The following is a 17,549-nucleotide window of genomic DNA, read 5'->3' on the forward strand; positions in this document are numbered from 1 at the left end:
GTAAATGAGGAATGTGACCATAGAGCAAAGGGACTGATGTTTCCTTGTGAGTTGTTGAGTCAAGCTTCGTATTTTACGGTCACACCTTAGAAATTAAGAGGCTCGCCTAGATGTCTCTACTTTAATTAGTAAATCATATATAAAAAGAGAGCTGAATTCTTTTCCTAAAAATATTATATAAATAAAATGTGGCTTTCTGAAAGATAGACTATAAACAGGTAGCACTGAATGAATTAAGTCCATTCTTCAAAATAAAAAACATGGGCAGAAAATATGTGATATGCCAAAAAACAGGAAAGAAAGCAGTACAGATGACTTAAAAGGCATTGTGAACAGGACATGTCTGACATTAAACTAGTTACAATCGGTTATTCTAAACGTATTTATGAAATAGCCTGAATAGCCTAAGAGCAGAATTCCCATGGGCAGAGATGTTTCTTTACTTTAAGCTTCTTAACAAATTGAACAAATACTTAAGTTTGTACCAGAATTATGTTCCCATCTCTAGAAATTGGCAATAAACCATGTAGCAATACTCCTGCATCAAAGTTCATTTAAGCTGACATCAATGATAAGAATGCTAAGAAGTCTCTGAAGGCTATGTCATTATGCAAAATGAGATGAACATATCTGGCAGTTAGTAAGTGGTAAAGACCGTGAGCATTGGATTCTAGTGTAATCATCAGTTAAAAGGCTAATCCACATAGAACAGTGAAGAAAATCTGCGTATTATGATTTATCCCATGGTGAGTTTTGGGAAATGCAAGATTACATAAGATGACATCACTTCTGAAGTTAAGGACATGTGCCTCTTGCCCTAATGACCCATTATGTATGGATTTTTTCATTGTATCTAAAGTTTTGTGCACATTAATTCCTGAGGTTATGGCCTTCATTAGTCTATAAACATCCATGTAAAAGTAAAATATAATACCCTTGAGAAGAAAATTAGGCTGAACTACTGTTGACTATCTCTCCTTGATGGAGATGATGCATAAATATATAGGTACTCAGACACACACAACCACAAAACACACACATGCACACACATTCTTTTTAAATTGCATTATTTTTTTTTGAATGTCCACATTGAACCTTCCCTAATTATGTCATCAGTTGCTTGTGCCACCTCAGATATTTTCAAGTGAATTTTCCGGAAGTTTTACATTATCTGCTTGGCATTTAATTGTCCAGCTTGAAGTGTTCTCAGTGTTGACGAGTAACTCTCAATATTGCAAAAAATTCCTACACTGCATTTCACAAAATATCTCGCTGGTAACTTGAAGGTTCACAACTCTCTAGGACTCCACAAAGTTGCAATGTTGTTGTGTTGATGTTTCTTTGTCAACTAAAACAGCAATTTTATTCTCCATATTGTTTAAAAAATATTTAAGAAAATATAACAGTCACAAACTTGGTCTCTTGGAAATTCTGTCCTTTATATACCGCTTCATTCAGAGAGGGGGTTAGGCACATACAACTATGTCAATAAACTCACCAGACACTACACGCATCATGGCAAGGGGCTCTTTCCTCCCTCTGTCCTGTTCAATGTCCCTCCATCCCACGTGCAAAGCTATTCATGTGTAACACTGTTAATAAATCTTCATTAGCTAGAAGAACAGAACTAAAGGTTCTTTACAAATAAATCCAGGACTGCATGAACGGCCAGATTCAGAAAAGCGAGAGGTTTTGCTGGGCCCTAACTTGATTTTTACTCCTCGAACTGAAAATGCTTAGATCCTCAGAGGCACCCTCAGAAGGCAGAAGTCAGATGTAGTATTACTAAAATACCTCTGTGTTAAGGGAGACATAATACAAATTTAGTGAAACACACTGTGGCTCAAAAGCCTTCGTGTCTAATCTTTAAGTAAATAACATCTCACTACCTGTCAGAGTCAGAAGTCCCAATTGTAGCTCAACTGGACAAATAGCAAAAATAGCGCTGGACTGAATATACTGTCATGGAAGGGGGTTTCTCCGGTCCCCTGGTGGCAACAGTAACTGTTTACTACACAGTCGCAGGGAGTTCCTAACATACTGTACTGGCGTCTGATATCAGGGACTCCTCCATGTCAGCAGAGAGGTGGAACTTAATCTCTGTGCTCAGATAGGCTTCTTTCCCACGGGGTTGAAATGCAGCAATACATTAACCAGAATGCATTTTAAAAATTTTTGTTGCAATGTCACTTTTTAAACTTATATTTCAAACAAAAGCATGATAGAGCACGATTTCATTTGCTTTATATCACATGCATGCAATGTGTTTAATGTATAAACTTGTATACCCAAATGTCTTCATCACCTTCATGAAAACTTAGCTGTATGTGTGTGTGAAATAAATTGTATAAAATATTCAAACCATATTACCAAATAATGTTAGATATGTATAGGTGCTCGAAACTCGAGAATCACAGAATTACTACTTTAACAGCATTTACTTGACTTTTTTTTAAAGCAGTGGTAAGGATTACTAAATATATATATATAATTTCTCTTTATATATACTTAAACTTACATTTTAATTATTGTGATTATGGATAGAGCACATAATTAAAATAGTAAGCACTGCTCAGAACCGTGGAAGAAAATAAAGATCACAGAATATCAGCTGGGTAAGAAGCACTTTGTGACTCCTCATTATGTAAATGTCTTTACATTTCACTTCCTCTAAGGTGGTTTTCTAAAAAGTAAATTTGTATTCATTGTATTGTTAGTTTATTGGCTACCTAATATAGCCCACTTTGCAAACTCCCCATGTGTTGATATAAAATTCTTTGGTACCAAGTTAGGAACCATAGCAATTAAAGATGAGAGAGGAAAAGAGAGAAATCTTATTACGGCGAAGAAGTAGAGAAGGAAGAGACAGGCTTTCAAAGGCATTCACAGAACAGTGACCTACCAGTTCTACTCGTCCGAAACCTCCAACGCCAAGGGTGTCGATGATGTTGAAATCAGACAGCTTCAGGTTGGCGAAGAAAGCAGCCTCGGCTTCGTATCTGGATTTTTTGATGCGAAAAAATGGAAATTTCTTAGAGGTGCAAACACGAGTACCACGCACAACTGTAGTGGAATGACAAGACTGTGGAACAGGGTTTACCTGCTTACATTCCATCTTGCTTTTAGAGTCTGTGTTTTCTCACACTCATACTCTTTTGGTCCCACTGGTGCAGCAAAACATAGATTTGCACTTGTGTTTGTTTTTTGTTTTTTCAAAGGAGAAAAATACAAAGTACCCACTGCATGCCCGTCCTGTGACTGATAAATCCAGTTATCAAAGCAAAGTTACATCTTGGTCTTTTTCTCCGCGTCTTCTTGTGAGCACGGATTGTCTGACTTGTTCTTTTGTGGTTCTGTTTTGGATTTTTTGGATTTGCTTGGTTTTGGTTTTGCTGTTCAGATTTTGGAAGGCAGTTTCTCATTAGTTTCCCTTATCCACAGGCTGGCAGTGGCTCCTATAAATATTTGCTAAAAGCAGCAAGATCATTGAGGTCTCTGAAGTGAAATCCCAGCCAGGTCTTACGAAAACAGATCCGAAAAGCTGAGGGCTGATGTGCAAAGGCCTGCAATGGATCGTCTCAGCAGCATATTCGCATTCCTAAAAAGTGTCTTCCCTTCGTTTATGTTTACCCACTGACTCTCAGCTGGTAATCCCAGCGTCTTTATGTGTGCAAGTTTCTTATATGAGTGATGGGAAAAGCATGGACGGGGCTCCCAAGGTCTAATGATGCACACATGCAAATCGGACACATGCGAGTGTGTCAGATGCAAAATAAGCATCTCCTGATGAGAGGAGTGAATATGAGCTGCTTAAAATATCTCCTTGTTAAAGGCCCTACTATTTTTAGAAAGGGCAGGAAGGCAAAACGATGAAGATGATCCTCCCACTCATGAAAGTCAGGTCAGGGAGTGATCCAGCTGTCCCCAAAATAAAGTATTTGAATAGCTATGTGTAACCCATGACCTTCAGCCAGGCGGTACCTGATTCAGTATTGCACCATAGATAGACACGATGAACTCGCTGGAGATAAAGATACTGACACAGCTTGTTTATGCCAGTTTTTGAATAGAACCATCCACAGGCATGTCTGGAGTGAAGCTGCAGAACATTCTACCGATTCCATTATAACTAAGCACATATTTAGACTCTCCACTTGGGAGAAATGTGAAACAGCTTTCTAGGTGAGCTTTCAACATTCTCCAGTTTACAACTACAGTTCTAGTTTTTAGTAAGTCAATTCTTGATAGATCATGAGAAGGTAAAAAAGCATTGTTTTTCATTATTGGCTAATTATGTGAAATCAACTCCCTCTAACACAGCCTTATAAACAAGACTACCGGTCAATCCTAATGGTATTTGTAGACATCTCTCAATACACAATCAAGAGATCAACATAGTAATTCAGGAGATTGTTTACTAGAATGGAACACAGGCAGCAAATGTGCATTTCTAGCATGCCAACTGCATCACTACTTTTGGAAAATTAAAACTACATCCCATTTAAAGGGCCAGTGGCAGAGTTCACTCCAACAGGTGTTTAGAAAGGACATCTGTTGGGATCAGAACCCATGATAGTTTGTATGCGGTCCAGCATTTGTTAATGGTCTAGAAAATCAATGAGATCATTTTTAATAATATCCTATGCATTTGCTGGATTTAGACTCTCAGCTATTAAGAGGGTAAACTCAGACTACTTTGATACTAATATCTGATGCACACTATGGGTTGAGTACCATAGTTCTACTCCACGGAAGACTTTCAGGAGGTTTCAGAAACCATAGAAAAATTTAGGGGGTGAGTTAAAATGGTCCAGGGTAAACAGTCACTGCCCAATGAGTCTGGGGGTGATGCATTCATGCCAAGAGTGTTGGGACTCTTTTAACTTGGTCTTGGCACCTGACCTTCTGGGTCTAGACCCATAGGAATGAACAATAATTCTATAATGGTTAACATAGCTATAAATAAGAACAAGATAGGTATAGAATGCAAAAGTTATAAGGCGATCACTTTGTGTTCACATTTTTACAGCAAAATTCTCTTGCCTATTTGTTTATATTCACTATCTGATTACTGACCATATTTTTTAACCAGTAGGATGAAATCTCCTGTTAAATAGTACACATTTTCTCTGAAGCAATTAAAATCCACTTAAATATCCACTTCCTATACACTGGAAGCACCAATTACAGTTAAATAAAAATATTTCATAGGTTTTAATGAGAAGAGATCACTAACATTGTAATCATATGGCTCATCTTTGTTAATTAATTTGCTAATATGACTAGGTGAATTTTTTAAAACGCTACCTAGTTGGGTGATTTTATCTAGTGCCTGGTGATATGCAATTTGAAAGGGCCTTGTGATAATTGTGGTCTTGATCTTCTATCCTGTTCCTATTTGCTTCAGATCCTGATTCTTGGGGAAGTCAAACACTATAGGAATGCTACCAGATCAGTTTCTCTTTTCCAGTCAGGGAGATATTCTTGTTGAATATATCATATGCATTTATTTTTTTCGCATTAAATTACTCTTTAGGGACAAGAGTCACATTTCTTCACAAAGACTATGTACACTTTTCCTTTCTGAATTACTAACTTTTCTTTAACGTGGAAATCACCATCTGAAAGAAACTTTGTAAAAAAAACTGAACTTTGGATGATTTAGCTTCTGCAGGTATCTAACCACTTTTGCACATAACGTGGAGGGATGTTTTCAGTTTCTTTTATCTCGGGAATTATTTGTAGATAATTTCAATCCATCAATTATATCCTACCTTCTTTAGACTTGATAAAAGTTTGAGTGGGGAAGGAGACTAAATAAAGTAAGTAAGTGGCTATTGTTTCATAAAACAAACTTATTTTGCCTGAAGGAGGTAAACATGGAACCAAAGTTCCTAACTTTCTACTGTAGGGTACCAGGCCCAAGAAATTAGTCCAAGCTTCATGCAATTCTAAAATCCACCTGTGCAAAAGTATTTACAGAAGGGACCATTGCCAAGTGCTAAGGAAAATACATCAGTAACAAATACAATTCCTGTTGTTTTGGTTGCTTAAATTCTATCAAGGAGCATAAAACATATTTTGTAATGGTTTGAGATACTGATGTTAATGTTTTATTTATTTAGCCCATTGGTGATAGGTATGGATCCTCTTCCCAGAAAAATGTAAATATTGATATACCTTTCTGCATATAACACCAAAAAGCTTACAAACTCCTAAAATAGGTTAATAACACACAAATAACTAAACCAGAGAATAGGTGTGTTGAGTGCAGCAGGAGACAGAGATAACATATTGTTTCTGAAACATACTAGTAGTAGTTACCTGGGGCTATGGTCATTAGAATTCACAGACAATCACTAATTCATACAGGGTACTCTTTAAATAGTAAAACACTGAACTTTTCTTTTAAGAACTGCTAAAGAGGAACAAAGTTGCCTAGAATTCACCTCCTTTTTTATTTCTGCCTGTACAACAACGAGGTTCCAAAAGTAATGAAAATGTAAATGTGTAGGTGTACAAATGATGGCACCAAGACACCAAGACATAGTCTAGTAACCAAAAAGCAGTACTGGAATAGTCTCAACCTCTAAAATTACATATCTGTACAGTATTATATTCACTTTTTTTTGGAAACAAACAAAAACCAGTAGGCTTTTTTTCTATCTCTTGCCATATCATCAGCTTCCACAAATCCAAGGAGTAGGAATCATGTGTCCTTTGTTATTCACAATTGCTTTTCCAGTGTTTCCATGCCTCCATGAATCAGCTCTGTCATTTCTAAATAACAGAGTTGGGTTTTAGACCTTATGACCGACCATTATTATGAAGTCAACTTCTCTAGCTATATGATGGAAACCAAATACGATGATTCAACCCAGTCCAAAATGTATGAAGCTGAAAACTTTATCTTTGCCTTGATATTATAATAACAGAAATCACTCAGCATTTTTTAACCAAGCAGACAGTATTATGTGCATTTTTAAAGTAAAGGCCAGGGACACAAAGGAACATAACAATAGTTCCCGATGGGTTACAAAAGCCAACGATTAAGAGCCAATGGAACAATCCAGCTCATCTACAATCCAAATTAGCTTCAGAAGTCTACTCTAAGAGTTTCCAAGGAAAACCAAAACATCACTAGCATTTCTTAATCCACATGCAAATCAGTTACCAAGGTCTTTGCCTGAGCTCATGTGCTCTAGGATGTATTTTTATGTCCTACTGATTTTAGTTTTGGGGGAAATCTACAAAAGTAAAATGTTTTGATAAATACCCATGGCCTCTCATCTATGACTAAATTACTTATTCTATTACTATAATAGGTAAGTTAGGTTCAATCAGACAGTCTCTACTCTGGACTTTAAAATAATTCAAGAGTACAACACAGCATACAGACAAAAGCTCATGACTTGTCCTGGCTCTTGTCAATGATTTTGTACTTCCAAGTCCTGTTTTCTTCAACATTTACACCTTTGTAGTAGAAGTATCGACAAACATACACTCAAGTAAATAAGTGTAGATAGTTTGAGTCAGAATCCTGGTTTACTTAACTGTTCACATAAATGCCTAGAAATTTTCTTTCACTTTTTTTTGTCTAAGAGCACTGCAATTTATAAATAAAAATCTAGAGAAATAATTAAAAAGGGGTAAGAACGTACACCTGAGACTAATAAATAGTGTATGTCAACTGGAAAAAAAAATTAAAAAGTGGATAAAATCTTTCAGGAAGTGAGCCTTAAACACAATGTTTGTGTGTGTGTGTGTGTGTGTGTGTGTGTGTGTGTGTATATATATATATATATATATATATATATATATGGTTTATGATACCTGCAAGATATAATGCTTGCCAGCTATTGAATAAGCACTTAATGTGGACACATGATTTTATGCAATAACAGTTCCTGATTTAATATAAGTTAATGCATGGAGTAATTTGTAGGTCTGGTAAAGTGAATTAAAAATTCAGCAAGAAAAGTAACTAGAGAGAGAAAGAGAAAGTAGGATTGGGAATTGGGCCAATGATACTTATTTGCATCTTTAGCACAGATGTGAATTGGGCTTAAATTGCAGGAACTATGCCTCATTGTGCCACTTCAACTTGTATGTGTGAAAATAGTAAGTACATGTCCTATTCTCCTGATTATCAAATGTTTGGAATTAAATAAACTTAGTTGCTAAGAAAAAAAAATGGACAGTCCTTCTTAAATCTATAATCAAGTCATCTCTTATTAATTGAATTGCTTTATAAAAGCTCTCATTGATACCTAAACTTTTAAAGTGGAATCTTTTGACTGCTTTGGGAAACAGTGAACACTTTAGAGTTTAAGGTTTGTATTTCCTGTTGAAGGAAACATGCTTTAACAAAAGTCCATATTACTATAAGGTTAAAACAATTCCTTTAAATATAAGCAATTCTATTCCTAAAATTCTCAACAAAAAGAGAGGATTTCTAATTTATTTATAGCTCATTCAGGTAAAGTAACTAGTACAGTTACTATTCTTTTAGTAGTGGTGGTGAAAACTTGAGGAAATACATTTTGAAAGTAACTTAATGTATATAAAGTATTTCATTATATCCATTTTCTCCAGAAAGTTTAATCTGTTCTTCAAGGAATTTGAGATAATATTAGTTTGCAACCACTATTTCCAAAATTGTGGTCAGAAGCACAGACATTTTCTTGGCTATTCTAGTTGAGAAATAGCTCTAGTTATTTTTCAAATATATTCCCTTGAGGAGATACAGCCAACAGAAATACAAAGGAAATGTGCATTTCTCATATCTGCTACATAATAGGAATGATAGTGATGCAAATACGCTGCACTTAGAAAGCACCTTTCTCCCAAGGACTTAAAGTTGCTCTCATCTAATTTAACCGCCCTGATTCTCTGTGAAGATGGGATAACAAGTACTTTTACTTCTTAGCAACTGGGTAGACCAATTGCTAGCAAGTGTTTAGTTTCAGTAATTAAACACCGGGAGAATTAAGACTAGAAACCTTGGGCATGGTCACATCATAGCATATTTACACTTATTATAAAATATTCAATTTCCTTTTAAACAAGATAGTAGAAAGTCACAAACCTTAGGCATGCTTTTATCTCAAAGTACTAAGATGCTAATATAGTTCAAAGTCTAGGTCAATCCCAATAGGAGCTAATTTAATTCAACTTTTACATTTTTAAAATAAAAGAATTAAGTGCAGGATGGTAAGTGATTTAGCCAGTCACAAAGACTTAGGCATAAGGGTCTTGGGTTTTTGACATATTATCCCATTTACTATCCGTTTCTGTCTTGGTAGTGTTTTGTTTTGTTTTTAACACTATTCCAATATTTGAAAAACAAGGGCAAATGTAAAAGTTATAAAATATATTTGAAAAATATATTTGAAAAATATATTATTTTATTACACATCTCAGTCAAGAATGTGACTGCTGAAGCTAAGCACTCTTGCCTCTGATGGGGCATGTGTATCTGTATGCTCCAGTTAAATAAAAGGACCCCAAATAAAAGTACATGGTGCTTATACAAAATGGAATACTACGTAGCCATAGAAAGGCTGAAATGCTGCCATTGTGACAACAGGGATGGATCTTGATAGTATCATCCTAAGCAAAATAAGGCAGATGGAAAAGAACAAGAACAATATGAGTTCACTCATATGTCGGAAACAGAACAGAAAGAAACAAATGAACAAACAAAACAAACTCAAAGACACAGACGACAGGTTACCAGGGGAAGGATGGTGGTGGGAGGATGAAAAGGGGAAAGGGGTCAAGTATATGGTAAAGGAAGGAGAGTAGCCTTTGGTTAGTGAGTGTCACAGAATTGCACACTTGAAACTTATATAATGTTATTAAGCAATGTCACCCCAATAAATTTAATAAAAATTAAAAAGCTGCAAGTCTATGCCTCCTCCCAAAAATGCATTGACGCTCAAGAGATCATTTTTTTCAAAAAATTCAAACATCAGAGCAGCATTTGTAAAAGATGAGTGAGCATATGCTACCCATTCATTGTCAGCTTGCAATGTAGCGTCCAATATGCCTTTTTAGTTATTCAGTTTTTAGACAGTTTCCACATAGTTTGAGATCAACTTTTTCTTTTTCTGAAGTAAAGGCTTAACTAAATATGTATCGCCATGGAAATAAAACTGGCAAGAAAGGAATTAAAGATTGGTTTCCCTACTGGTGTTCTTTTACTTTAACAGAACCATTGGCCCATAATAAAAGGTTCATTTATTCAGCGATCATTTTTGCTTCAGAGAATATAGACACTTGCAAATATATATGGAAACAAAAAACCTGCAGTTCCCAACCACATTTATGCCACAATAGGCATTTCCTTCATATAAATGAATAGGCACCGGAGGTTAGTGGTCTGAGAAAGTTTTCTTCCTTCTCAGTGCAGAGCACTTTCCTTCTCCTTCCTCCCCTACCTCTGAGCATCTCCACCTGAGTCTTTTGCTTGTGATTGTAGACGAGGGGGGTCCAGACTGGCACAGCATAGCTTCGCAGGACCAGGGAGGTGAGGTTAAAGGGAAAAAAAGGCTGGTGAAAATGACTCCTCCTTCTGACTGATGAAAATGACTCCTCCTTCTGACTGACTGCTCCCATACCTCAGGCCTTTGGGTAGCAACCCTCTGCCTCATCTATTGTCTGATTCCACTGCAGAGAAAATATTCATCACCACAGAGCTCTCATTCAATTTCAATGTTTGCCACATCCTACATTTCTAATGAAGGGCTGGGCAAAGACAGCCCAAGTTTTCCTCTCAAATATAAAAATCTCTTTTCTACCCAAAGACTGAGAAATCTTTTTCTTTTTATAGGTCATTTTTTATATGGTGTTAAAATACTGAAATAACTAAGGGACATTTAATTTTTTTTTAAACTTCTTTTTTCCCCCCAATATATTTTATTGATTTTTTATAGAGAAGAGGGGAGTGGGATAGAGAGTTAGAAACATCGATGAGAGAGATCGATCAGCTGCCTCCTGCACGCCCCCCCACTGGGGATGTGCCCGCAACCAAGGTACATGTCCTTGACCAGAATCGAACCTGGGACCCTTGAGTCCGCAGGCCAACGCTCTATCCACTGAGCCAAACCGGTTCGGCGGGACATTTAATTTTAATTAAAACTTAGAGTTAGCCTTAATTGTAATCTTAACCAAAGCGATCAGTTAGAAAATTGAACAGAAGGATCAGGCAGGACTCAAATGAACACTAGGGGTCAACTTTTAATTCTGGACTCAGAATCTTTACCATGCATTCCCATTGTATGTTTCCCCTTTATCTCTGAAGGATTCTGCATGAAGTTCAGGGACAGGTAGCTTGGGGATGTGGACATGGTCAGAGTGGGCCAAAGAATGAAAGGATAATAAAATGCAATGTGTGACAGGAAGGAAATGAGAACTACAAGCCACCCTCCCAGGCTAATAGGAATATAATAAAGAAAGTGATCAGGGAGTTGGCCCAGAACCAACCTGAGCAAGACATTCACTTTTCCCGTAAACTGAAAAGTTTGTACTAGATATGCCTATGAAGCTCACTGCAGCTTGATCATTCCAGGATTCCAAGTGTCGTGAGAAATATACACCTTGCAGAAAGTCCTGATACCTACAGTTTATCTTTTTCCTGCATTGTGATTCTCTTCCCCAGTCTGTCCTCTAATCCATGATCCTAACACCTTTATTTCAGGAAATGCTACCAAAGGCTTTCATTTAAGAAGGTCTGCTCTCAACTTCTGGTATGCAAAGGAGGCAGGCAGGAGACCCCAATTCATTGGCCAAGACAACTGTTGGGAAGATAGGTCTTATTGTCCAAAACAGAACTGCAAATGCATTTCACCACAGACTGTAATAGACCAGAAGTTCCCGCTCATCTAGAATTCATATCAGAATTATGGGGTGAGTTAAACACAGACCTGATTAAAAAAAAAACAAAAAAAAAAACCTTGCGATTTGGGGGCAGCAATCACTATTTTAAAATAAGGTTCAAAGCTCTAAATTACCAAAGTTTGAAAGAACTATTAGTGTTAATGTGATATGTATGTGACAGACACCCGATTCATATTATACAAGTATCACAGGAAAATGTGTCCGAAGTTCCAAACAGTTCTTCTCAAATGATCTTTAAGAATACCATTTAACCTTTAAATGGAGAAAACTGGTATATATTTTTCTTAGTAGAGAAAATATTAAGCAGAAAAGAATAAATTGAAGCAAAAATGTTGCTATCACAAGTTATTTAGTCATAGTGATGGTGCATTTATCAAATGAACTAGGTTTCAGATAAAATACCACAAATGTAATCAAGTCACTACTATCTGGAAGAAAAATCTGGCATTGTTCTCTATTGAAGCCCATACATCAGAACACTAAAGCAATCCATAGGTTTGTTTGTTTTTTCAAACTGATGTCAATACTTTATTCAGATTTCCTGAATTTTTATCTAATGTCCATTTTCTCTACCGGGATCCCATCCAGGCTGCCATAACACATTTACTTAACATGTCTCCTTAGATCGCCTTTGGCTGTGATAGTGTCTCAGACTTCCCTTCTTCATGATGACCTGAGAGTTTTGAGGAATACTGACCAGGTGTTTATAGACTGTCCTCAATTGGGGTTTATCTCATAATTTGTTTAGAGTTATGAATTTTGGTGGAGGAAGACCACAGAGGTAAAGTGCCATTTTCTGTGCTATCATATGAAGGGTACATGCTATTGCTCTGACTTATCACTGATAATGTAAACCTTGATCATCTGACTGAGATAGTAATTCTATCAGTTTCAACATAGCAGATATTTACAGAAACCAACGAATGCAAAATGAGCCATATTAAAATGAGGTTCTAGCAATCTATGAGCGCAGGAGAGGTGACTCTTATGTCTGGGCTGTGTACTGGTTTATAAGCAGGTCGTTAAGTTGGCCAATGTTTCAGGTGGAATAAAAAGTGTGGAGACTGAAATATTATGAATTGCTGGTAATCTATATCATCGATTCTTAGAAAAGGTTTTGTGTTACTTTATCTGTTTGATTAAATGAACTAATTTTATTATTTCAAAAACTAAATAGAATGTGGTGTTCTCCACACTTTTTACCTTGGAATATGTCCCTCTCAAGATCTGATAGCTTTACAAAGGCATTACTCATTTCCACACTGTGAGGGTTTTTGCACAATAATTTAAAAAGCTCACAATAAAACACACTAGTTAGGATTTCCAAAGATGGCTACAATATTAGAAACCGATGTCTTCCCATACATGTTTACATAAATCACAGGAGTGGTGAGATAATGGTCATGAGGGAACAACTCAATATCCTCAAATTGCTGCTTCTTTTCTTTTCTACAACTGTACAAAATTATTACAGTAATTGTTTCCCTTAGTACATGCTTCATGTGTCATGGAAGTTTAGAATTAATTTGTAATCAAATTTCACTGGATTAGCAGATGTTGGTAATTTTTCTGTGCTTTTAAAAATGGTTTTGAAAAGGATTCCTCACTAATAGATTGCAATTTTGTTAACATATTAAGTGAATTCTCCCAATAATAAGTTGAAAATACTCTTTTCTGTGTCCATAAAATATAATAATGATGCATTGGATTTATTTTACCACTTCATAAAAGATTCTGGATCTACAATTGTATATATCTTATTGACTAGCATTAAATAATTTTCTTCTTTTATAATAATTAGTAAGTAGTAGAATTAAAATTGGGAAAGGCAGTCAAACCTATTAGGATTATTCTTTATACCTCATAACAGCTACAGAATACGTTTTCCATATTTGGTTACCTTTTCCTCACAGATCTTCCAGGGATAGAGGTGAACTTTTGGCAACTTCCTATTCTCAATTCTCTTTCGTGGCCTACTTTTGCTCATCCAAGTTACTGCATTTTATCTCAGGAGTTAACAACTACCAAATATGCACGGCCTCAGTGGATTTCGCTGGGTTTCTAAAGGCCTGCTGACAATAGAGCAAGCTCCACCTGGGGTCTGACCCGTAGCTTCTCTTCACCAGGTTTGACAATGTGGTGGCTGGATGTCCACTTCATGTTTTCAGAGCACAGTGTCTGACTGGATTCTCAGTCTGGTTTACTCTCTTACAACTGTGCAGACATAACAGGACTAGAAATAAAAGACAGAAAACCTTTCTTCTGCCCCTTCAGGCCAGGAACTTGCTGAACTTAGATGGGATACTTAGAAACTTTTGCTGTGTCTCGGCGCCTGTGTGCAGGTGTGCAGGGAAATCAGGGGACTTGGAGGGTGGGGCTGAAGAGAAGGGTGGTCCTTCCTTCCTTGAGGAAAGTTGAAGGAGCCTCATAGTTTCATTTCTCCGGTACCTGTGGTATTTGAGCAGGCACAGGACAAATAGCTAGAACATACACCTCCAAGTATATATGTAAAATATCAAACATATGAGGCAAACAATTTAAAACCGAGGAAATCTGTTTTTAGCAGCAATTACTCTATTTTCACTAAACTCCAAAGAATATTTCAGTAGAAATGAAATTATACTATGGTACTACTTGCACAAAGATACCACTTCAGAAACCTAATAGGAAATAGATGATAGATAGATAGTCAGCCAGTCTGTGGACTTTTGTCTTCTAAAAAGCAGATACATTGATATTCTGGTGCCAACATATCCACTGCTATATTGTTAATATATTCAGAAGAAAGATTCCTACAGGCTTTCTTGCCAAAGTCTGGAGATTCAAAGCACCAACGTGGGCCACAAGATGACTGAGTCATTTGGCTTGCACAAAGTTAACTTCTTTAAAATTTCTAAATTGTGTTCCAGCTTATGCATGAAGCTGGGGAAGGACTCAAATCGCTTGCAAGAGACAAGATTCAAAATAGTTTTATAAACATGACTTAATTTCTAGAGTGTTGATTGCTAACTGGAAAGCAAAGATGTTTTTTTAAAAAAATGAGCAGCAATAAGAATTACACTGTATACCAGTTGGAGGTTTCAGGCCACTAACATGACAGTTGCACATCTTATCATGTTTGTCTAGAAATGTTTATATATAGGAAGTAGATTTCTAATCTATTTTTAAATATAACAGTTCAGAGTATCTGTGGACAATTTGTTTAGAGAGACCTTTCTTAGGGCACACAATTGAGATTTGTTATCTAATAAACTGGATTAAGAATCTGCTGACAAGCTAAAAAATCTTTAACCATTACTTTAAGTTTTAGGAAAGTAAGCTAAGCAGGACACTTTCTGATGCAGGATCTTTGACACATATTGGTAAGATTGACTGTTTCTTCAATAACACCCCAATTATCTAGAACTGTCAAGGAATGGAGTGTTCCATGAAGAAGTGCATCATCCAGATTTTTGAAGCTTATCCTTTCTAATTACCACATAGAGTTCTTTCACTCCATTAAAAATACCAATTAGGGAATCAATATTTCTAGGATGAATTATCTTCTTCCAAATCTTATAAGTCATAATTTTTAAAACATAGCAGAGCATTCAGAAGCTGACCCCAGGTTATTATTAAGAAACATCAATTTATTACTGTGCTCTTACCTCTAAGTACATCCCAATAAAACCTCAATAGCATAATACTTGTTATTAGTTGCTCAGTTTTGCCTTCACTAACTTGTCTTTTTTTCCCCCTTTGGATAAAATCTAGGTAATAGAATTGCTGGGTATCCAAACTAGAGATAAATAGGATGTTACTATATAGAGATAACATTAATTTAGGAACATATGACTATGAAAATATGCCATATGCTGGTGTTTTGTTTCGTTTCCTAATATTAACTTTCTTCATTCAAAATGTTCTATTGGTAGTTTATGATGCTTCCAGTGGAATGTGTCAACTCTTCGTACTGCTGCTGTATAATGCAGTTATGTTATGTTTTCACCATTTAACTTCTGAACCATCTTATATATAATCAGGCACTAAAAGTGATTAGATTAAGCTGGAAATAAAGGTATATGTGATGAAAGAAACAGGATTTCTATAGTCCATTCTAAATACCCTATTAAAAGGAGGTTACGCGAGGGTCTGCTTTTGAAAGTTCAATTTAATATACTTTGCACAATTCTAATGGGTGTTACTCTTAGGGAATATGGAATTTATGAGCCATCACATGGACGAAGGAAAAGCATAAAGTTCTTGTGTTGCTTCAGCATCAGGTCCTTACCTTCAACTATTCCCTGAGCTTGTGAGAGATAGACGATACATCACCATGCTCTTAGCCACAGTCGGGCAATAGTTACAGAATCAGACAGCGACCATCGTAATCCAGAGCCTCACAGAATGCCTGAGGATGTCCTCTCTGAATTGTTGCCAAGAAGCTGCTCAGTGACCCAGTCCTGCAAACAGACCCCTCCCCCATTTTCCAGGGGCTTATTCAGCAAGAATCACTTCCCTAAGGGTGGTTCATTGGGAAACAGGACAAAGACCTGGCCAAGTTCAGGAGGGAGGCACAAAGAATCTCATTGGTTCCTTCAGGAACATGCAGGTGAAACAGCCGATGCCTCATTCTGGCCCAGAGACTTGTAAGGGTGCCGTTTAGAAGGAAAAAGCTAAATTTCAGATCACTTACTTCCTTGCTTTTGGTAAATAATTATAAATACTTTTTGATAAATGTGTTACAAAATTTATAATGTCTTTACCCCACTGAGCAATGTTTATTAGGGGAACATTCCCAGAGGTGAATTTGAAGATACAATAAATGAAAAAGAAGAGAGAGAAAATTCCTTCATTATCGTTTTACTGACAAATGACAACAGAAGCAAGTATACAGAAGTTCCATTTTCCTTTTTTAGGCACCATAAAAGCATTTTTGCAACATCATGTCACATGAATTTATGAGTTGTGCTGTTTATATACAATACAATTAACATCAAATGGCGATGTTTTATGTCAGTGGAAAAATACTCATAAAAAGGCTAATGTTTTGAGATGGAATTGGCATGATAAGGCTTTGGAAGCCAATTGGTCCCGTTGTGTCTTTGCTATCTATTCTAGCAAGTATTGGCAATGGCCCATTTCCACCCAGTGATGCTGACCTGAAGAGCCTGGTCTGTATTTAACGGATACTGTCTAGGGCCCACCGTTCTCTAACATGGACACACAAGAGCAAGCTAAGACATGGTCAGGTCAAGAGAAGCATTTCCACTGTGCGTATGATCCTATTGTTATTGATCCATGTCTGTGTGAGCCACTGAAATAGAGTATTGCTGCGTGTGCCCGGCACTATGCCATGCCTTCTCATATCATCTCATTTAGTGGAGAGGAGTTAGATGCTTGCTCCCATACACCATCCAGAACAGGAAACACACTGAAAAGCATTAAGATCCACCATAGAAGAATCTATAGGCCTCTCATTCTCAGGCATAAGTTGATCACTTTTTGAATAACATTTGCCCGGCGGAGACACATGGGGAAAAAAGCAGGCCTTCTGAGTCAGAATATATCGCCTAAGAGTTTTAAGGGCACAAACCCCCTTTTCCTTTAGTTCAGGTCTCCTCCTTCCAGACCAGATTCCTTCTGAGATCAGCAATGCAGTGGCTTAA

The 17,549-nt window shown here is 36.7% G+C and overlaps 1 protein-coding gene across 2 annotated transcripts in view; it reads right to left on the reverse strand.

Moving 5' to 3' along the window:
- The window catches only part of PRKG1 (protein kinase cGMP-dependent 1), a 1,074,350-nt gene that overhangs the window by 31,491 nt on the left and 1,025,310 nt on the right, over positions 1 to 17,549 (reverse strand). For both annotated transcript variants that reach the window (XM_081104810.1, XM_081104809.1), the window contains exon 10: positions 2,903 to 2,999. In XM_081104810.1, coding sequence (XP_080960936.1) covers positions 2,903 to 2,999 — 97 coding nt within the window. The remainder of the gene's footprint in view (positions 1 to 2,902; positions 3,000 to 17,549) is intronic.

The sequence above is a fragment of the Myotis nattereri genome, assembly GCF_964212035.1.
Source record: "Myotis nattereri genome assembly, chromosome: 13".
Lineage (NCBI taxonomy): Eukaryota > Metazoa > Chordata > Mammalia > Chiroptera > Vespertilionidae > Myotis > Myotis nattereri.